Genomic DNA, 24,339 nt, shown 5'->3' with positions numbered 1-24,339 from the left:
GTATTGGGTGACGATAAAGCTAGTGAGCGAGTGAGGATAATCTCAAAAGGATGGGAATTAAGGGTCCGTATTGTAGGCCAATAACAAGTTACTGCGATCACAGAGTTGTTTAACGAAGTATTTATTATGTATATGATGCAATTAACCGTCATTCAGAAAAGTGCTTATGTGTTATCTTTTAATATGCAAAGGTAGAGTTTGAACGATTATTTGTAGAGAGCTCCATAATTAAGATTAACACACACATATATCGTATAAAAAACTTGTCGCCAAAAGATCTCAACATAAATTGAAAACTGACATCCAAACGCCCAAATCTTGACAGACTCCATTTATAATACCGTGAGATACACACTGACAGGGCAAGCTAACACCTCGCTACCAGCGTCACTTCTCACAACGTCTAACATTCTTCTTCCCTGGTGTTTTTATGTCTTTACTTCTCAATTGCCGATACCTACATCTGGAGATGTAAGGGCACTTCGTCGTGATTTATTTTACGAGTTTTACGACAGGTGACACACGGGTACCTGAGCACCCTACTCATATATGTACACGATGCGTACCCGGCTGTATTTTTTGTGGAAATCACACATCATATATGTAGTTTTACGTGCCTATAACAGAGGGTTAGTTAGAATTACTAAGGTAGAGTGAATTTTTGGAAGCTTTATGTTCGATGTGGATTAATTTTTGGTATGTTGAGAAGATATTATCTTCAGATTCATTGTGTTTCTGGTTATTCGTCTCACTGATTCGTCAAAAAAAAAAAACGTAAAGGTTATTACTAAATATCCTATTGCACTGATATAAATCCCAAATTGGTATTAAATGCAAAGCGTAAACATAAACTAATTAATTTCACAGAACATTGAAAAAACACAATTGCTCGCTAAATTACTATTTCATTTGCAAATGAAATAGTTCAGATTTCGTCATGCAAGTAAAGCTAATATTTTTGTAAAACCGTCGCTATTTTACTTCAATTATATTTTTAATTAAAACGATTAGAGGAAAAATGTCGGCGTGGTGAGTGGCCGACCCACCATACTTTATGTTGCATTAAGAAAGCTTAACAAAGTGTAACATTGTCCCAGATACCGACCCAATTAATTAACTTTTATACTTTATTTACTTAAAGAATATGGAAAACGGCTCTTTTAATTGTACGGTAAAGAAAATGGTTGTACTGTGTGGTTGTGGTGTACGTAAAATGTGTATAAGGAAGGTAACGTTGTGGTCTTAGTACGCAGGCTCTTTTTCTTTGGAACATAAACATATGATCTCAGTTGTTTTCGTTTTTGTGGATAGGCAGCTACCTAAGGCTAATATGACTTGTTAATTACTAAACTGTAGGCATTTATGTTTGTATCGTCTACAAACGTCAAACAGGGCCCAAAGAAAGTTCTGCGCAAATCGGCATCAACTTTCTTATGAAATTCCCAAGAGATATCTTTTATGGTATGATAAATGTCTTTTATATTGTAAAAGATCATTCTCCTGGAATGCCTATAACTTATCTCGAAACATTACATAAATGATAGGTTGTAAAAATTCAGAGTATTTGCATTCGCATCAATGAGGCATTATGTTACCGTTCCATATGCTATAAGCGCACTTGTTGTTGAAACAAGTCTTTGTAACAGTCGATACTGCTATAAAATAAAATCGATTAACATTTTTTTACTCAGATTCTTGTAGTATCAATTTATTTTACCCGAAGATCAGATAGCACAATGTTATATGGAAAACCAATATTTGGATTGTAGACTTCTTGACAAGAAGAATGATTGACGATATAAAAGAATAAATTATTTGTTATTAAAAATATTTAAATAACTATAAAACGGATGTAATTTCTGAAACTAGTCTCTGGGAGATTCCCAATTTTTTTAAAAAATACATACCTTTTTTAATTAATTTTGTTTCTTGCACGTAATTGTCTTACATACGCAACTGTATCAAGTTATGTACTAAGGACGTATGCATTAACAACACTTGTTCACAATTTAACACGTTAAGACTTCCACTTCTAAACGAAATTAGAAGCACCACTTTAACTAAGCAAATTTAGCAGACGGCTCTCGTCATCAGCTTTAATACTCGTTGACTAAACAAGACAAGATTTTACCACAAATTTTGTCTTAAAACCTGCTCTTATATGCCTTTTTAATAATATTTAAAAAGCCGCGGCGAATCATTGAATGAAGCACATTATTTAGGTCGTCTTGCTGGATTTTTTAAGGAGTTCAAATAACAAAGTACAGGATTTAACATATATAAGTGGTAGCATGACGTCACAATGGGCGGTCTTATCGCTAAGACGATCTTTTACTGACAAGCTTTGGATGGGCTTTATACTGAAGGAGTAACATGATATTTATATTATGATGAATCCTATTTCATAGCTCCGGTAGTTTGATTTATTCATTTATTTTCGTCTCATGTTCGGGGCTTATTCCGTGCAAAGATAACCGTTGGTAAGTATGTATACCTGTCTAATATTTAACTAGTATGATTAATTTTTTCGAAATAAAATATATCGTTAAAAGAAAAATAACAACAACCCAATTCGAATTTATTTTTCAAACAACCGTGTACTCCATTTAGAATTTTCCACTCTGCATTCATGTATCTTTTTGTGCGAGTCCAAGAGATAATAAAGTATAGACCAGTAATGTTTAGTGTGCGTCTAACTGGGCGGTGAATGGGAGCACCTTATGCAGGGAACCGTGTACAGGAAACCACAAAAGCAGACAAAATATTCGCATAGAAAAATTTAATGTCAACTGTATTCCAAGGCAGTAAAGTCGGTTTTCATAATTTGATGTTAGACTGAAGGCTCGGTCCACCGTGCATAGAACAGCCAGCAATTAAAAGTTGTTGTTGCAGTGAAAACTCTTTCCTGGTCTAAACTAATTTGGAATAGCCGGCAAACGTGGTAAACTACCTTTAACGGATAGTTTATAGTTACACTCGGTTGATTTATACTTTCAAAATAACATGTTTATTAGAACTGGAGGGTAATTGATTTAACAAATGTTTGAATGAAACTAATTTATTACTGAATATAGTTATTAAGGGCTCTTGGTTTCAATTATTGTTGTTGTTGATTACCCTTGGAAGAATTGGGGGTATTTTCCACATGAATAAATTTTGACAAAGACTAATTCGGCTAACAAAACTTTTTTAACCTGTAGTGGTACAAAAAGGGTGGACATGTAGGCCTAGTAGGGGCAGGCTAAACAATATTTTAGACTACTTTAAATAAACACCTCTCGGTAAATAAATCTAACAATACACCAGAAAAAATCAAATGTTAAATAAACTTTGCAGCACCTATTTATGTATTAACGAAAGCAAAAGTAAAACATCAAGAGAACAACTTTCCTATAAAAATGCAAAACGATTTTTACGAAGCAACAGCTCAGGAAAATTTCGTAATAAATATTTTTTAAACTGAGTTTCTAAATTGTGTTGAATCCTTTGATTGTATTTTTGGACACAAATTTGCGGATTAAAATTTCATAAGAAATAAATATGTAACCATTCAGTCTTGGCTTTAAATATAAATCTTCTTTATGTCCTACAAATAAAGTTTGCAATTAATTAAATAAAATATTGCATTTTGTAACAGATTCCTGTAACAAATTAGGCTAACAAGCCAGAAAATCCACTCCCGTTTTCTCTTTTTAATTGAGCGTATAATTTATTACCAGTCCGTGTTGTTGAAGTTTATAACAATAACAGGGATTTTCGCTGAAACTTAATGAGTCATAAACATGTTTGTTATACATTTTCTTTGGATATAAAATATGCGTTAATTGATTTCGAGTAATATTCTTTTATATTTTAATCTCTTATTCAAAATTGAAAATTCTGTAGGATAGTCAAAAGTGTCAAATTACGTAGTGCTTTGGAAAAGAGGTTCTTCAGAGGATTTCTATCAAAGAATTTCTTCAAAAATTCTCAAAAGTAATATTTGAGTGCTAAATTTTCTTTGGTGAGATATCCCTTTAATGTAGCAGCGTTCTAACCGATTTTCTTACAGCGTTCCATTTTATCCGTCACTTATTCTGTCTGGAAAATTCATACTGAAAAATTGTTTGCGAACTCCCATTTTCCCTGCACACACAGTTTAAAGCATGTGTGTTATGTGACCTTTGTTAGGTTTATTGGAATTAAACGTAAGCCGTAAATGTGTCGAAGTGTGTGTAAACACCAGATGGAGTGCCGCTCAATGTTTGCTGACCCTATAATAAAACCAAGTACACATACATAAATAATGAATAAATAAAGTCCGGCGACATGTGCTTTTAGGCAAAAAGAGCCACATTAACATTCACGAACAAAATATGTGATATTTATATAAAACGACTCTTGTACCTGTATATTACGGTATTGTCGTTTCGAAATCGAGATATTCAATAAAACGGCCGTTGAAATACATCATTCGTCATTTATCATTGTCAACAAAAAGAAAGGACAATTGTTATAAAAAAAAAACGTTTATAATCATTAGACTTAAAAACTAAATAAACCCCACAAGCAAACGCGCAGTAAAAACTGTTGACAACAAATTTTAATACTGAGGCACTATTTTAACAAACTCCTGAACAACTCTTTATCTCATTCAAAACAGGAATATTTTTCCGACGCGGTCTCCATTAATATTTTAATGAGAATTCTCGCTACAAAGCTAATCCTTACTCATTTAGACGGACACTCGTTCATAATAATTTGCCTTTTAAATTATGCACTGGCTTCCTAGCGATTTGTTTTATGTTACAAGTTGAATCTGCAATGGCTTGTCAAATGTCAACCGTTATTTTTTCAAATATAGTATAATAATTGGACGTTGTTCATTATGTTTTCACAAAAGCACTTGACTACTTAGTGGTTTGAACCATATTCTTCCTATTTATACTACCCTAGTTTTACATATTTTTGTTATAAATAAATAAGTAACAAGGTACGTATTTAAAACATACAAGGTTGTTAAAAATAGATTATATATTGTGATTTTATGAACTCGTTTTTGTTAAACAATAACCTGAAAACTATTACCGTCGGCGCTAGTTTTACGGTCCATACTTTGTGGTCTTATGAGGTCCAACCGTCAAAGTTTACGGGTTGTTGTGCGATAAAAACCAACTAGTCGAATCGTTTATTATAATAACAATGTAGGCAGACGTTTGTATTGTAAAATAGTAGCGTTGCCATATTGTCCACTGTCAAAAGCTATTAACCTTACAATGACGCTCCTCCTTTTTCTAAATGTTCGGTTATCGCACACGGGCGTCCCCTCCATTAAAAAAAACGTCATACATCTCTCCTGCTGGGTAAACACAATGAATTAAATCAGATTAACACTTACTTTTACAGCGTACGCTTTGTAAACGCATTCTAATCAAGATTAGGGTGTCGCAACGTAATTCTTTACATTTAAATTTCGTCGTCAACAAAGGGCGAGCTAAATCCGAATGGAAATAAACAATTTCACACGTTGTTAGGGCCCCGCCACTGAGCTGTCTGATTTTATCGACGGCTTCAATGGGTTAAAATTTACGCCGGGATCAGAGACCTTTATCCATATTATTACTATTATTACGCAGAATATGCTCTGAGTTAATAGTGTCGGAGGGGATTATTTATGCATATTTTATGTAAATAGGCGATGTAAAGAGATTACGGCTATGATTGCTACGAAAAATATTGTAAATACTGGATAAAAAGTTGTTATCTAACATGTTATAATTGATCTCACGCAATGGACTGCACAGATAGCCAAGTTGAGGTCTCCACGCCAAACCCACTGTGCGCTACGTGTCTGGGGTTTGATCCCTGCGTAAGACAAGTATTTATGAGATCCGCGTGTATTTAATGTAAGAAAATCCCGAATCACAAAGATAGAATTCCTAGAGCGGAATTGGTTAAAAAAAACTAACAAATCTTATCGTAAACCGGGAACGCTCTTTCCATACACCACGTCTAACATATATATTCGAACTAAAACAACTCAGATATCAACATTTTCATGTCTATGTCCATTACCGGTGACGTAACTCCCCCGCGGACATAGAAAGCCTGGTCTTTCTACTTATTTCCTGTAATAGCAAGAGCGAATAAATGTCAGTTTGAAAGCCAAATACACTGCACCCTGTTTATGTAACGGCCAGGCTGACTCACCTAGCGCCTTTGCCATATGTTTGGAGTCACAATTCGTTCACGGTATCAAAGACATGTTAGCACCTTATTGAAGGGTTATGTGCGTGATGTATTGTTTGTGTTACTATTGGCAAACGTCTCATATTTTCAAATGTTTTGACAGGAATGGAAGTGAATGATTTGTAGAAAATATCGGTAGCTGTAGATGTAAAGTAACACACATCAAAATCCATAGGTTCAGTGGTTCAAATCATTATTTATATCAAAAATGTGATTTCACCATTCATCTCATCATTTTTTTTTAGGTTCCATATTTACATATAATATACCTACCAACAATATTTGCGATTCGCATTAAACTAAATCTCTATCTGTAACTAAAATATAAAAGTAACCATTTAAAACAACCGTCATACACTCCAAAAAACCTTTACCTCCAAGGGCCTACAACCAGCTACCTAAACGTTGAATAGCCTAGCCTTTGAAACATTGACACAAGACTAATCAGTATAATTATTCCGTGTCACCAGGCAAGCTCACCTCCACTCAAATACACCACAATAGGCGAAGCGTGTAGAGTTGACTCGACAACGAATAAATTAATCGAACGTGAATATGTCAACAGATGTTGTGTAAACGATATTATAAACTAATATCGATGAAGTGATTATGGTAAGATTAACGGGAATTAATCGATTGATTACGTATCGATAAATTACATTGTAATATCATAATATGTCATTAAAGGTATTGAGGAATACAGGTTGACAACGATGTAGAAGGTTCTTCATTTTAAAGGCTACTTTTTGGCGGCTGTAGATTAAAATTTCGTAAATTTAATAAGCTTTATTAACGAGCACGAGATAAGTAGAACATGAAGGTTTATTATAATAAGCCTCCTTGTACCGCTTCATCCGTGACCCTCAAAATAACTTTACAATGTTAGTACACCCTCAACAAACATTACATTAGAATTCTAAGCTTGAGAAGAAAATAAATTATGACTTCATCACAATAAAACATTTTTATACTTTGTTAATCAAAAAAGTATCTAGGGTAGTCCCTGGGCATTTGTTCCGTATCGTGAATGATTTACGGAAATAATTCTCGCGGGCTTCTCACCGCGGCTTAGATTCAAACGAAGGATCTTCACACCAATGTTTACTGGTAAAATTTTGGGTAGAGGCTGAAGCGACGAATAATGTAACGCGGTCACTGATTTTATAATTGTTTCCAGTTCCATAAATCACCATCAGATTATAATTCTTTTTCAAAATAAAAACCAGCGGAGTGTTCTTTATGTTTGATGTGACGAGACCCAGGAAAATTGTGAAAAGAATTAGCCAAATCTGTTTTGAAAAGTCAAAGATTTTACTTTCAGTGAACCTTGAAGCTATATTGAGGTTTTCTCTTTTGAAGATGTAAGTAAACTGAATAAGGATTTTTGTTGTAATTCGTGCAGTAAAAGTTCTACTTTTGTAGAAATCTAAAGCAAATAATTTAAAATACAAAAGAGAATATTTACAAAAAAACTATCAAGCTGTAAGATAAACCAATTGAAATGACAATAAATTTCCAGGATTCGACTCAGAAGAAGAAACTAGTTAAGTCTAATCAAATAGTTACAAAGACAAAAGTGCCGTAAATAGAATTCTTTGAGGTAAATTGAAAAAGTGGAGATTGTTGTGTCAAGAGACTTAAATTCTAACCGTATTCGTTTTTGTGCATGCTTTATCGAACTTAGATTACGTCGAGACCGCGAGATCGATTTACGTGGTCCAGTCTTAATTGAAAGAGATCTCGATCAATTCCAATTTAATATCTATTAACATTTGTTGTGGGAAACCGAAATATATAGATACGTAGGATTTATACGTGACATCATTTTACCAATCGAAGAGTATCTGAATATAATTTCTTTCTCACTCTAAATAAAGGTATTTAATTGTATTTTAAAAATGAATAGTTTTAAAACCTTAGTAAAATAGATCACGTGTTAAGATGTAGCAATACAATATCATTCACACTTGTACATATATCTTAAACAACAAAAAATATAACAATACAGTGGAAATGAAAAAAATATTCAATCTGTATTTTTTGAAAAGCTTTGACCTAAAAATAACTAAGAATTATGAAGCCCCGCGGCGACAATTGGGACGATACGCAGATAGTTACCCAATGAAAAGAGAAATAAAAATGTTTGTATTATGTGATTCTACATAGAGACAAAACTTCTAAGGAAAATAAATAGTAATGTTTTTCCAGCAATAATGTATCCCTAATAGTTCTTTCGAGGAAAATATTACTACACTTGGAAATGATTTATAAAGGTTTTAAGAGGTGTTGTAGACATCACCTAATGTAAGAGTTCTTTATATATCGCAGTTGTCACTAAATATCTGGAGCTTAACACCAGCAAAAATAAGTCTGTTGCTGTTATAAAAGTGAAACGGTACCAAAACTGCAAGTTTTGCTTCAAGTCAGCACTGCTTTTAAAGATTACGAATAGTGGCGAAAAAAATGAACTTCATCATCTCTGCGAGGCGATATCAGCTGGGTTTGGATTTACAATTTACCCAGTGCTAGTTGACTTATGGAAACGTTTTAAAAGCCCATATATCACACATATCTTTAATAGAATAAATTAAACATGTAAGCAATCCCCACAGAGTTTTCATTACTAAGTAACGGTTCCAATAAAAGTATATCAAACACTAATTAAATTATACTTGCAACGTTTTAATCACAGCCAGTCATTATACAAAATGTGAATAACATTAGGCAAATGCTTGCTTTTTTCCGTTTGTGAACTATTATTTAATTTAGTCGAGTGCTTTTAAAATTGGTTCTTTGAATTTTTATTCGAAATGCAATAAAGTTCTTTCACTTGCAGTTTGTGGAAGGAATTTTCATGCCTAGTTTAAAATGTTCGTAAATAGAAAAGTTTGAATTCCTCTTGCCTACTCTTGACATCGTTATTTAGTTCTGCAAGTTTAACTTATGAACTATGCGTTGTGTTCATTTATTTCTCAAACTATAACTTTATAGAATTGCAAAACATAGAGGTACACAATTCTGAACGATCTCCTTTAGTTTTATTTATTTTAATGAATGGAAGACGATACTCAAGTTTAATTAATAAGGTCTTTGCTCATATAAAGTGCAGACGACAAACACAAAAGTTCGTCGACTGAGGTGAATAGCAGAGAACTAGCTTGCGGTACCTTATTAGAGACTATTGTTCAAGTGCTGTGTACCATTTGCGGTTTTCCTTTTGTGGCCACATGCTGCGGAACCATTATTGCGCTACCTAATTAGAAGGGCACGCCATGTTGTATACTGAAACAAGGCTGAACTATCGCTCAGGCAATCGTAAATAAGTCATTACGAACTAACAGCGTGATGGAACACAAAGGCATTGTCTTTGTGAAAATTATGGCAGCGATAATTTGCAAGTGGCGAATTAGCACTGTAGGTGTTCGTGCCGCAGTCGGCGCAACTCACTTAGCTTGTGTTCGGGTCGGCGGGACTTGAATAGTGTCCGCGTATACTAGTGCTTTTCACACGAATTTAGTTTATTCTAATTAAGTGTCTTCTCTTCATGAATTTGCTGTGTTACAATAATTTGTACTAGATTGGGTGATGTTTTTATTTTTATCCTTAGGGGATCTTTTGCTTTTTTTGTTGCAATACACAAAAATTACAATTATACAAAATATTACAAGTGAGCTACGGGGCGTAGAGAAACTATCCACTCGGACTCTGACTTCCAGCAAAGGCTTTTTTACTTTGACGATCTACTTTATAAAACAAAACATATAAACCTCTGTTTAGTGCTAGCATTGTGAAAATTTGAAACGACATGAATCTGTTCCTTTTTTTCAGAAAATATTCACATCAACACAACTTTATTACACAAACATGAAGGCGGTAATATTACCAGTTACAGTATCAACACGGCTGCACACAACATAAACCAGTTACACCACACCTGCTTTATAAAATTCTCTTTGAAAATCTCCCTAGTACTCATCGTTATGAGCTTTGCAGATGAGTGTCGTATTAAAGCCGGCATGTCATGTGAACAGGCGCCGGGATTTCCAAAGTAATTACACGAAAAACGTCTACCAGGGGTCGTGGAGACAAAGCACTTTATGTACCAGCCGCCATTCGTGCGCGATGATAAATACATTATGTGCACTCATTCATACTGATAAAACTTGTACTTAACCGCATAATAGGACCCAAGATAACCATTTACTACGTAGCATTACTGTGGAAAGTATGAGATGGGTCGCTGATGAAAGCACACGTAGATTTTTGTATATCATGCTGATTTGTTTATATTTTTGTCAAAAAAATATTTTCCCCTCAGAATGTTATTACGGTTCCACGATTATACCTAACCTCTTTCTAAACCGATTTACCGATTTACTTTTCCATCGCCATTTCCTCCAGCCTTAATACTGTTTACCGGAACCAATTTGATTGACCTGTGTCGCTTGATCTAATCAAGTCAATTTATGCCAAAGTTTACAAGTGAGGTCATTAAACCGTTCCCAAATAGGGCACTGGCTCACCCCATACGTTGGCAGATCCTGTCGACGCCGAGGCCTCCGCCCCGCCGGCGCCGCGGTACAACGTACCCTTATTTCGCAGGCCACTGTACTTGCAACCTATTTTCCGTTGCCAAATCTCCGATATGTTGACCCATATATAATATTAATATTACAGTAACAGACAGTCTACCCGTCGTCTAAAATATTTACGTTTATTCAGTTAAGGGTTATCGTGCGTGTATCGGACAGAGGTTTAGGGATCACGGGTTTTACAAATACCTTGTGTGGATTTTAATGATTACATATTCATATTTCTTGCATGCTTACATATAATAATGTTATACATTTTTTTCCAAGTAAAAGCAAAGTTCACAGTTAGAAAAAGAGCTCACAAAGGGAATCACTTCAAATAAAAGACCTTCCAACAAAGACGACGATTAATTTTCTCGTTTCTTTGATGCGACTAGATGTCGATGAAATAAAAAGTCTAGTTCTCTTTAGGTGCACGATGCTTACTTGAAAAATAAAAGCAAAAACTGTACTTGTGCGGTATTTGTCGGATTGCCAGACGTTGAAAATTTTATGTTCCACCAGAGTGGAATGTGCAAGGCCCTGTGAGTGGGAATAGTCAAAAATGTGTAGAATAGAAAGTAGCAGATATGTCGGCATAAATATTACTTGCCATGAGTAATTTAAGGGTTAGTAGGGGTAAAATATTCACAATTTATCTGACAACATGCGTTTCTTCAGTACTTTGAAATGTTACTTAATTTATTGCTTTCTAAATTAATCTAGATTTTTTTAGGTATTTAATAAATGAACCAAACGTCCAATTTGTTTTTTTTTTTTAATGCGGACAGTATCACATACATTGTTCTGAACCCAAAGTAAGTTGCTAAAGCACTTGTGTTATGGAATTCAGATACAACGAAGGTACCACAAACATATTTGTAAAAACATAATTCTACTTTTTATATAAATTTCTAATATGTACAATTACATTGATTTTCGTTTACGAAATTTTGAACGTCGAATATTTGATTAAGGTTAACAATTTCATGAATTGGAAAACGTTTGGAGTAAATTGAATTCGATATTAGTTATACCTAGTAATTATTCAATCAATATTCTACCGGTAGTTAGGTTCAAAAACTGTTTTGTAATATTAACAGCTTTTAACCTCTGCAAATTCAGTAGGTATTTACCAAAAAGGTTAAAAGCAACTACTTTTGACCTTTTTGATAAATACCATCTATCATATTTAAAATGCATACATTTTATTTTGTGGCAATTCTAGGTTTTCTCTCTACTAAAGACAAATCCTTTAAGTTAAATTATCTTTTTATGTCTAAAACATCAAATAATACGAAATAATGGAGAACAATATTTCCGCCCCAATTCGTAGTTAAATTGAAATATAAATGGATCTGCACAAACAGAGAGGAACAGGAACACGTGTAGACATGTAGGTGTAGTCAAACGGTCCGTGTTTAGACACTCTGTGATTGGATACGGATGCTGTAGTTAGTCCTCTGTGTGTCCACTTTCCTCGAAATACATCCTCTTATTTTTGTAGAGTTTTTGTATTTCTTATACTGAGTATCGAAAGAAAATAAATCACTCCATCTATCTAACATCTATATTTCTGAATACGTCTGTGTCGTATTTTATCTAGTTTTTCATTCCTGAGATAATTTCAATTAGTTTGATTTAAAAAAATAACAATTAAAAAGTTTTGCTCCAAGGTATCCAATTCATTTAAAAGCCAGTTCCAACACCTAAGTGAAAAAAGTAAATCAAGAGACAAATCAGCAAAAGCACCTTGACTTAACTTTTAAAAGTAGCGACGCTTAAAAACTACAGAAGTGCGCCAAGCGACCGACAGTTGCAACTTTAAAGAGAAATAGCCAATTGACACGGTCGTTCTTTGTTCTCGCATTCCTCCGCCAGAAATTACAAGAGAAAAAAGTACGGGTGAAAAAATAACGGATGAAATATCTTATGGTATCACAAGAGATTGTTTTCCATTTCTCAACGTTTATTTACCCTACAATGCGGACGAAATAAATCCAGCTGCGTTCATTTGTGAATGCAATCATGAGTACAGCGCGGAACAGCTAATCCTGATCATTATTAATGAGCGTTTTAATTGGTTCACTATGGAATGGAGTCGAATGAATATTAAATCATGGTCTCCAGGGTTTTACGCGTTAGAGGCCGAGTGGTAATGTAGTCTGCGTACATACGAACACCTGTGCGTTAGTTTGTTTTGCATTGTTCAACAAATGGATGGAGTCCGAAGTCGTTACTATTCATAGACTTATTTGACTGCCAATGGAGTCAATCTGGTAGAATGAAGCCGTTAGTTGTCTTTTCGACAAACTGTTGATGTTCACCTACTAAACCATTCCTGGTTTAGTAGGTGAATATGAAACTGTCAAATACCTGTATACACCTTTTAAGCGATAGCTTAGGTATTTGACACATATCTTACCAAGCAATGTTTCAGCTTATAACAAACTATTCACGGTACTTATTCCTGTCTACAACTTAGCGAAGTTGCGAGGACTTTCCAACTTTCAATTGGGTTGTCAATAAGTCTTAATCAATAGTTTTAACTTATGACATCTTAGAATTATATACAGCTTAACCTAATGAAGTTCCGAACTCTCGGAATGATCATTCGTTTGGAATAAAATTATATATTGAAAACGTTTTTTGCGTAATTTAGTCCGAGTAGAAAATGTTTGCGTATTTTATCGCTACATGTTTCTCCTGAATAAAATAGTGAAATAAAGAAATGTCGGGGCTTGGGGTGGCAGCTCGGTGAAATTATGGTTATATCCTGGTGGCATAAGTGTCAGTACGAGTATATTGTGTATGGGTCTGGCTATTACCGCCCGGCTGAGCGGACATTACGGCGATATACACGTCTGCCCCTTACACACAAACGTTTTCATTTAGGCCACGAGACCACAACTTGGGGATGTGATCAATGCTCACTTGTGTTAGTTTTGGATTCATAATATGAGTGTTTTATGATAAACGAATCGGATCGACGTTTGGAGAAATAACCACAAATATCATTGAATGCAGATGTGTATGTTTTTTGCAGACTTGTCGAATTTGTCTGTGTTAAATGATTTTCTCATAAGAAATTGTTTTTTACACATTTATTTAGTTGAATCCTTGGTACTGTCACGAAATATAAATTTAAAGTGAGATTTTGAAATGAATCTATTTTGTTAAATAAATAGTTATGCAGTATTGCACTTAGAACTGCTGCATAGTTGTACATTTTTATTATTTGTTAAATTTTGGTATTGATTGACGATGAGCTTTTTTTTTCTAATACTCCGTTTCCACAAATAACAGTTATTCTGTGTTCTTTTAGTTAGTTTCATATTTCAATAAGTATTCTATTTTACGTAAGAAACCTTTTAAGCGTTCTATAAAATTAGTAAAATTTCGTTTATGATATGCTTTCAGAATTGAAAAACGCTATTCTTCTTTGTAACTCCTACAAGAATATTATAAAGTAACAAAATCAATCACCATCAATTTATTCAACGTACCTTTTGTAACGGTGCAACTCTTCAGAAAATGCAATAAAATTATACTCAACGGTCTAAAGTAAAAAGATAATAAATGCAAGATGGGGCCACAATAGCCCGTCTATCTAAACTCCGGAGGGCTGGTAGATACCTGCCAATCGATACAATACACCGTATTGTTCTGTATTCTCCAATATAAAGTTAGATGAAATAAAAAGGCGAAAAGTTTTAACGAGATTCCCTAAGTTACGAAAGTCCAAGTGCTAAAAGACATCCATGTTAGACTGGCCTTTGTCTGCGTCAGTCTTTGTTTGTCCCTGTGACAATGTATTCTTCGATTCACGAACGATGTGTGGAGAAAAGCAACAGTATCGAGACACTTAGAACTTAGCTAGTAAACAGCGAGATGTGTTACATACCTCCAAAAAGTAATTTCGATAAATTGTTACGATTCGATAAATAAATAAAATCCTTCTCCAGCCGTAGGTAACAATAGAAGATCAATTTGTTAAGGTAGACCCCTACAACTTTTAAGGAGGTTGTTTTCCAGCTTCAGTGTAGTAAAATCAATTATGCTAAATGTTTAATTAGACGTAACTAAGAGCGGTCTAGTTCTCAGGTTTTTATGTCACCAAAAACAAAAAGGAACAGAAGAGGTTTCAAAACAAAAAGACTATCGATAGTCGAATTTCGGTTGTCAAAACGATTTCCGATTGATTGTCGAAAAAAAACATCCAAGTCTCAATACTGTGAAATAAATTAAAGCTAACGGTTAACGGTTAAATACTTTTAAGAGATCACAAACGATTTTCGCTTGATGTTCAACAGACGAGCAATTTAGATTGCTACGTTGCGACAAACGTCCTACTAAGGAACAAATAGACTACATTTTAAGTAGGCGATGTGGAACATAATATCTATTACGCTCCCGATTCTCATTATATAATAATGTTCCGTTCAGAGATACTCCCAACAGGATATTACTATACGGACCATTATTATATTAAACAAGTTGAAAATGGTTTTCAGTTTTACAACCGCGATATAACCTCGACCTATTTGTTTTAGATGATAATTATTCAGTTTTATGTTGGCGCAAAGCTAATGGATAATTTTATTACTGGATAAGTGGGGAATGATAACATAATATATTATTAGGTCACATTTTATTATATGCTAGCTGATGCGCACTAACTTCGAGAAACTCATAAAAAAACATTTCAAGACATACAATAGAATAGTGTATTTTAAAATAAAGGGAAACTTAGTACTTCATTTGCCAGGCGGATTGTCTACACATATAGAATTAGATATATAATGTTTAGTCAACTTTTTTTGCTCAAAATACATGAGGTAACTACTAATATCTATGTATAACTTCACTTCTATGATCACAATTCTGCTGGCAACCTTTCGCTAGAATTTATTTTTTCTCATAATGACGTGATTCTTCTTACAGTTAATAGTTTTAAAACGCGTGTGGAGTGTAGAAACTTGTACTCTGCTTTTTAATTCATTACTCGCCTAATGTACTTAAGTGCCCCTAAAATTCGTTATTAAAATGCAGCTCCATCAGCAAATGAGACCAGATAAATGCACTTTTAAGGAGTACTATTATTAATAAAGACGGGTATCAGAACACGTAACGACACGCAGTGTTACATTTATAAATAGAGGTTTACTAATATCCTTTTATTTCCAGTCTATACGGAATTCGAATTTCAATTTCGTTCCAGTTCAAATGATTTATAATTGCGTAAAAAAAATCGGTTTCCAATTACGATCCACGTTTTTCCTCGTAAATATATTTCATGTGCTTCATCAAAGCTTTTTAGAGCTGCCGGTCAAATACAGATTATCCCTGCGATAAATTCTGATCCGCTTACGGTATGTATTTGTGTTAGGTGTAAAACAACGGCTTCCTTAGTTTCACCTTGACGCGTCAGCATAAGGCCGGTACATACAGGGGAACAGTGGGATCTCAGGGGAACCATTGTTGTGCCAGCACACACACACGACGTGATTTCTATTAACGTTTCCGAGTTTTCTTTGTATGAATTATATTGTTTGAAGTGGTTCACTTTCCTCTCGATACACGTGAGCCGGTTATATAACAGTATTTGTGTTATAGTATTTATTTGTTTACTTCAAGGCTGTTGCCAGGAAAACATTTTGAGGAAATCCTGGTTGTAAAGAATCGTAATCCGTCTCAAACAAATAATGTTACACTATTTATATCGTAGTTCTTGGAGTTTATTTCGGTAAATTTGGTATTTATTTGACCTTTTGAAATATAACTAGTTATCATTCATGAAATTAAATTAACAATTTTAGCGTAGGTGTAATGTGTATTACTCCAAGAAATCTATAAATAATGATTACATTTAAAATTATTTATTTCTTACTTAGGTACTTGACTACACTTTCTCACAGTTGAAATGTTTTATAAAATGTGAAATTAAGATTTTCCTTCACAATAATAATATTTATAGATACTGGAAGCACAATATTTTTAACGATGCTTACCGCACGATATGAACGAGTAGTTTTCTATTTATTTCTATCATTCGCTAAGAAACAAAAGAAGTCGAGAAATGGAATGTTTTATTATAGGGTACATACCACCGCCGCCTTAATGACTCATTTTCTAAGTTGCGGAAGCGAGATGCCGCTCTATATCGTATATATCGCTGTCTCACTTCCACGCCTGAAACAGTATTACTTCAGGATATGATGGTAGGGCCTTAGAGACCTATCTAAGAAGTAGTCTTCATCGCGTCGGCAGCAAGGCTTCTTTTCGTACTTATAATGAATAGTTAAGAACGAGTTCATAGCTCGTTATCTGAAAGCAACCACGCGATGTCGGCTTTCATTAAATAAGCAGACTTGTATGACTGCTACATAAGTGTAACGTCTCTAAGCAACTACGGCTTACAGACAAGGAAGAACTTGGTTAAGAATTTCGAAAAAAAATACCTTATTTATGTCTCAGTATAAAGGATAATGCTAGAGCCTTCGCAGGGACCCATGGCAGTCCAATCTCACTGCACTTTTATAAATTGCTCATAACTCAATCACTTCATGAACAAGCTCTCAAAGGTTTTATAAACTACTAGCTGTTACCCGCGACTTTGTCCGCGTGGTTAGGGAATAAGATATTTTCTTGTAATAAATCGTAGCCTATGTGTTAATCCAGGGTATCAGGTAACTCCATACCAAATTTCTTTAAAATCGGTTCAGCCGTTTTGATGTGAAGAAGTAACAAATATTCACACTCTCAAACTTTCCTCTTTATAATATTAGTGGGATCATAGTTCTAAAGCGTGCCCAAATAAACACGGGTTTGAGCATTCTCGCAACACAGGCAAGAGGTAACTCAAGGAAACCATTTTCTGTGAACTTCAGAAACAAAGGACGACCGCTCTCACCTGCACCGCTGTGATTTTATCGTGCACTTACTAAACGTTGTTGTGAGCAAAGCCAAAGTTTCGCACAATTGAAAACTTAGTTCAAGCTAAGCGATCGTGAGGATTAAAAATGAATTAGTATTGGAATTAGTAATTCAAACGCTTTTAAACCCGCAGCTGTTGCCCGCGACTTCGTCCCCGTGGGTAGAAGATATAAGTTATGATTTATACCTGCCCTGTATTTTTCACATTTTTCATTGTATCTGCGCTCCTATTAGTCGCAGCGCGATGGTTTATAGCCTAAAGCCTTCATCAATAAATGGTCTATTCAACACAAAAAGAATTTTTCAATTTGAACCAGCAGTTCCTGAGATTAGCGCGTTCAAACAAACAAACAAACAAACTCTTCAGCTTTATATATTAGTATAGAGTATAGATATAGATTGTGTAGAAAGGAATTGGTTTGTAGTATCTGCATCTATCGCTGCCTTTTATAGTATAGTACAATTAGTTTTTGGGACTTGGTGTAATCTAATTTTAGATATGTCTATCCAATACAATTTAGTTTTTCAAAGCTATATCAAACTGTGATATTTACGCAAAATACGGTAGCTTGCATGGAAACTACGCTTTCGAGAATGATAAAATAGTCTAGACCAAACAAAACTGTTATCAAACGCCCCTGAAAGACACATCTATATTTCAATTGGACTCAACTCAGACACATAATTTCCCTTTTTCTGCCTCATATCAAAGTAAAAAAATATATCGTATTTTGAGCCATTTGTGAGATACATATCATCAATCAATCACAAACGGCTAGACTTTTTTTTCTAGCCTTCAGTAGTTATGAATAAGTGGATATATCAATTGATATTCTTATAATATCGAAATATACTCTGTATGTTTCATGAGAATTGTGTTCTCAATAAACAAATATTGATCAACTATCCTCTGGGAGCCGATAGTAATCAGCTTTGTCTTAACTCGTACCTGACCGCGCTGGTTGAATAGCAATTTTTATTTATACTGCGTCATTTTACTAGCCGATATTTCATTATTGAATTGGATTTTCGTTCTGATTTTGTTTTATACCTATAAAAATAGAAACAAATGATTGCGCAGTATTAACAACAATATTAATAAGAATTTTAATTGTGAAAGTTGTAACAATTTCTACCTACAATAAAATAACCTATTCGATGACAATGAGAAAGGTAGAAAGTAACTGAGAGGAGAAAAACTGACCTTAACTTTAAATATAACATAATGGTTGAAACACTGTCATTTAAAATATAAGAATTACCTAATTTTAAGTTGTATTTTTGTTTTCGATGTGTAATTATCGATCTCACAGCCAAACATTGTGTACTGACCCTATCAAGGCTTATTATCATGTACCTACGTTTAATAAAAACCCAAATAAATAAATACAAACAAGTTTATTTATCCGAAACTTACTATTGTCCCCAGTTCCTGTCGCTGCTGGAGCGTAACGTGGTAGCGAACACGACTCTCCACTACCGACAGATGACGCTGTTCGCGCCGACCAACGAGGCCTTCCAGAGGTTCAACGTCGAGCTGGATGACTCGCTCGTACTCTACCATATAGGTAAGAAACTAATTTTGTTACACTTAGATTTAGAACAGGTCAGAATACTGTAGTGAAGCTGAACACAAAAATACAATGATACTGTTGATGACGATGACAGAATACCCGATTAGTGATAGTATTGAATATCGAATTTATCATAATCTGTCTATCTCTGACTTGAAAGAAGATTTAGTAGTCGGTTTAAGCTATGCAGTTCTGAAATGGCAAGTATATAGCTATTTAATTTATTGTTGCTACTTTGTATATAAACACCTAACGAAGCGAAGTTGTAGGCACAGAAGATAGGTAAACTTATTCTTGAGTTTACCATAGCAAAACGTAGAGTATACGAATTTATGTTAGATATCATCTTGAGATCTTTATCTTAATGACAACATACGTATATAGCATGCAGAAAAATAAAAATAACGACATGTCATATCCTTATGGAATATTGTAACCTTATCGTGGTGCCGATGATCATTAGACACGCAAAAGAACGTTTCATTTGAGCGGGAAACGATCTGTGTTAAAACAATAAATCCTCTGTGGATCTCTTTGTTATGAAAACGTAACGAACTTTGCATGAAACCAGACTCGTTTGTTTGATCCAACTTGTTAATACACTTTAGATTGAATAGTCAATGTATGAAGATAAGTTCGTTTATCAAAGTAACACGGCAGTGTATGTTATGTTGCAATTTGAGTTATTACAATCGACCATAAACTTCAACTTCAGTAGCGGTTGTGTTATTTGTGTCTCCCAGGAACATTGCGCGTATTCGCTGCCAAATTCGAACAAACAATGCAGCAACATAATGTTCCTCTTACACGCTATGTTTTTGAACTGCACTCAACTAGGTACTCTCCCAGGCGCCGTAAACTCGCTGATGGCATTATTCAAGTTTATTAATATGTACCTATTATTTATAGTATCCATGCATCAAAGTACATACATCAAAGTCATGTGTTTGTGTAGATTTTCGAGCTCAAAGACTAAAGTTGCGGAACTTATCCTATTAGTCAACCCGCCATGTAGTTTAGCTTAGCCTGAAGCTAGTTTAGGTATACTCGCAACTTCCAAATTAAAGCAATCCAGCTTGATTTTCACCTGTATGGTTTACGAAGTGAAACTAAGACTCCATTAATTTTAATTCCGCATGTCTAGTCACAGTCCCTCCGCTTATTGTTGGTATAATAACTTTTGGCTTTATGTCAAGTACAGAGGTGTTTTATAGAGATGGGGAGTTGTAAAATTTAATGAAAATTAAAACGGATACACGGCAGTGTTATCGCGGATGCCAGCATAACTATGGTTTCAAATAAATTTCCAGATATGAATTGATTGCTCGTTGTTTATAGTGTTTTTAAATTGATCACATATTATTGATACAATGCCTTTTTTGTCATGTTTAACGATGTTTATGTCTAGCAAAAATCAATTTATAAATTAGTTCTATTTACGAGGATTTATAACACCAACACCAGAATTTTAATACAAATTTTCACGTAATCCAACGTCAATCCCTTTCATAGATTCGAAGGGCGTCTCTAATTCAATATTGACTGACGTAATCCTATTATAATAGTTATGAAACGAGCTAGCTGTTTGTACAGTCCCGGCTGCGCTCGTATTATTTGAATAAAACATTATTAAGTAATAACGTCGCTGTATCATTTATCAGGAAGATAAATAGACTTCGGTTGATACCTAAAGAACGGCTCAATTTCAGGAATAAACTTTCGCAGAAACCTGTTACGATCGTCACAATAAGATGTCAAGAATAGCAAAAATATGATCTTTTTGTTCCTTCAGTGATTAGTGCCTTAACGACTTGGGTATTACCAAGCTTAATATCATCATAACCATTATAAGGTTTAATTTTATGAAGTCATTTTTCATTTTCGACGGCATCTTGTTACGACTTTGAATTTAAAAACAAAAAACTTTTCAAACCATCTATTGAACGTTTATTTGTATCTCAACAATCTACAACAATGTGACTGAAATAGCATGATACTTAAGAGCGACTCTTGAGTGTCATTTGTCATCGAAAAGTGTTAACAAAGACTATGTTTCAGCAAACTTGGCGACGACACTCTCGAATATGGACTACGCTATATCCACGGACCTGGACGGCAACCCACCGCTGTGGGTGACGACCCGACGCGGTGCGATGCATGATGACATCTATGTCAACAACGCGAAGGTGTACGTCAGCAGATCCTACCAGGCCGTCAATAGGAACAATAAACTACAAGTAAGTACACATTTTATGTCTGATAGACGTGGCGTAGACTTCTGTTAAAATTCCAAAAAAGTTTCATATAAAGTTAAAAGTCCTATGTCCTTTATAAGGCTGAGGACTACCTCTGCACCAAATTTCAGTATAATTGGTTCTGTAGATCTGGCTTGAAAGTGAGACAGATTTCTCCATCTGTCTCACTTTCAGCTTTCGCATTCATATTATCAAATATGGGTTTCAAATTCCAGCAATGAATTAATAATTGTAGCCAGCCTGTAATTGTCTTACTGTTTGAAAAAGTCTGTCTCTATATGGAAATAAATAAAAAAATATTGTATGTGTACGGTACCTAAGCTTGGCATCCAGATCTTAATGTCTACCTACACGGATTATTCAACTACCTTGCACCAACATTTTAAAAAGCACCTACTTAAAAGTAGCAAAATTTTTTTTTTAATCTTCCATAAAAACTGTTTACTATCATAAAAAGCTTATTGGATTAAAAAATGAATAAATAATTACGACTCATCTTTTCATCCATAGTAATAAATTTTGTTTTTCCCGTTAATATCCGATATTATAAGCTCATTAAAAAGTATTATGCTGATCAGCAAAAATGAATAAACTGGACTACTATAAATAACAAAGGTTTACAGATCATTATCGTAAAATAGGCCGGGATCTACCGTGTCAAGGATGTTATTATATAACTAGGCACATTTCTCTAACCCCAGGGATTCAGAGTTGTCATAAGGTGTTTGTTGGTAACGGCATAACACAGTTATTTCAAGGAGATACTTAAATAAGTCGATTAACCCCGTGGCTAACCCAATAAAGGTAGCCGGGCCAATGTCAAGCAAAGCAGATTAGGGTTAATTTAGAAAATTTAATCCAATTTGAAATTTACATTATTTTACATACCTAGGAACATATAGTCGTATTTTTTTGTATTTATGCATTTTAAATATACCGGTTAATGGTAATAAAAATGGTGTAATCAAAACATAGTAAAACTGGTCAAAAAAAAATTATTGCGGTAAAAAAAATCAGTTATCTCAGAATCGTCACATACAAACCGGCAAAAAAGCCTAATCTGGATGGATTTTTATTTCGTCCTATATATGTATTGTGCCAAAAGTCCGCAACGATCAATATTGACGCAGGGTTTTGGCACGTTTCTTATCCGAATGATTATATACAGAGTGTGTATTGTACCCTGGGACCGTTGAACGAGGTGATTACTTGTTCCATTCTGAACCCAAAATATCAGACAGCTTTTTGTTAAATATTTAGCACACATCGTACAAAGGAAAATGAAAACAAAGCAGGGTATATTCATGCACGACCTTTTGAATGGGCAACTGAAGAATTGGTCAGTAAATGTTCTAAACTTAGCTCTACTATTAGGAAAATGTTTGACAGTCTTGTATACGTCAAGAAATTTACTTTCATGAAAAGTTCAGTCATCAGTAGTAAAATTATAATAATATTCCACAACTTCCACATAACGCCATCAAGCTAAGCTATTTTAGAAAAAATGATCATGCCATGCTTATAGCACGTATATGTATTCTGGGTATGAATCGAACCCACGATCCCCGGTATAGCAGTTAGGACCACTTACCACGAGACCAACAGGCCAGTCAACTTTAATCGTGAAACCAGAAATCGCGGAAGATTATTGTGATTATTTACCGTAGCCAATACAAAATTGTACACAAGTAAAATTTTGAGTGAATTTACGAACATGAAGTTACATTACATGAAGTAGATGAAATTCTGTTCAGGAATATTCGGTAATAACTGTGTTCATAGCATCAAATGAAATTTAATTTACCAAGTGTATCATTGAATATTTTTCAAATTATTCAAATTAATTCTCGACGTTCATTGCGTATCCTGATCGTCATCAAAGTGTGTGTTTTAAAATGTTTGCATAAATACAGCAATAGAAGTGGTGCTTTACGATATTGTTTTGTTTTAGGTGCTTCACGTAATAGACCAGGTGTTGCTGCCGCTACAGCCCCACGGACCGAGCTCCATCAGCTCCCCAGTATACAACCCCAATGCTTACCATTTCTTGGAGCATTCTGACCTCTTCAACATCGGCCAGCATAGACTCAGGTATACTTTATATCCGCTAATCCAAAACAAAATCGCTATTCAGTTATTCAGTCATAGAACAGTTATATTTTACACAATTTTTCTTTATTTTATTAATTTGTATGTTGGTTGTATCTCAAAAAGCAATTCATTTCTTTATTAAAAACGTAAAATGCCTGTAGAACATAATTTACATAAGCCTCGTTGTATAATTGTCGTTTGAACGTGCAGTTCACGTTTAAAAGTCTGAAAAATAAGCCTTCATTTTGAAACAACTTTGAAAATTAATTGCAATGCACCGTTTTTTAATTGCACCAAACGCGGCGAACCAAATTATCGTTGAATTGAACTTTCGGCCGTTGAGTTCGCGAACATACCACACAATTACCACAACTTCCACTATCTCTAACACTATCGCTGGTCTACGCTTTCCGTACACGCAATGGGAAGTCCAAATTGAAATGCTAGACGAAAGTTTTCAATTCCGTGTTCGAATTACTTCTGACAAGTCAAGGACAACATAAAAAACATCATCTGTACACAGGCTTATAGTTACATCAAAATCAAATTTCACTACACAAACAATAAAGCCAATACATTTCCAACAGATCCTTCCGGCAAAAAGTGAACCAGCTTAAAAAGAGCAAAGTGTTTGACGCTGACGGCAGGCACACCTTCTTTATCCCTGTCGATGAAGGATTTAAG

At 34.5% G+C, this 24,339-nt stretch overlaps 1 protein-coding gene across 1 annotated transcript in view; it reads left to right on the top strand.

The window, feature by feature from the left end:
- Window positions 1-24,339, top strand: part of LOC113500491 (fasciclin-1) — a 58,417-nt gene that overhangs the window by 29,377 nt on the left and 4,701 nt on the right. Inside the window, exons 2-5 of the mRNA XM_026881313.1 lie at window positions 19,165-19,303; window positions 21,368-21,546; window positions 23,516-23,655; window positions 24,243-24,339. Of these exons, the coding sequence (XP_026737114.1) occupies window positions 19,165-19,303; window positions 21,368-21,546; window positions 23,516-23,655; window positions 24,243-24,339 (555 nt within the window). The remainder of the gene's footprint in view (window positions 1-19,164; window positions 19,304-21,367; window positions 21,547-23,515; window positions 23,656-24,242) is intronic.

Source organism: Trichoplusia ni, chromosome 14 (genome assembly GCF_003590095.1).
Source record: "Trichoplusia ni isolate ovarian cell line Hi5 chromosome 14, tn1, whole genome shotgun sequence".
Taxonomy (NCBI): Eukaryota; Metazoa; Arthropoda; class Insecta; order Lepidoptera; family Noctuidae; genus Trichoplusia; species Trichoplusia ni.
Note: the sequence above shows the minus strand (reverse complement) of the source record. Positions and strands in the feature narration are given on the sequence as shown.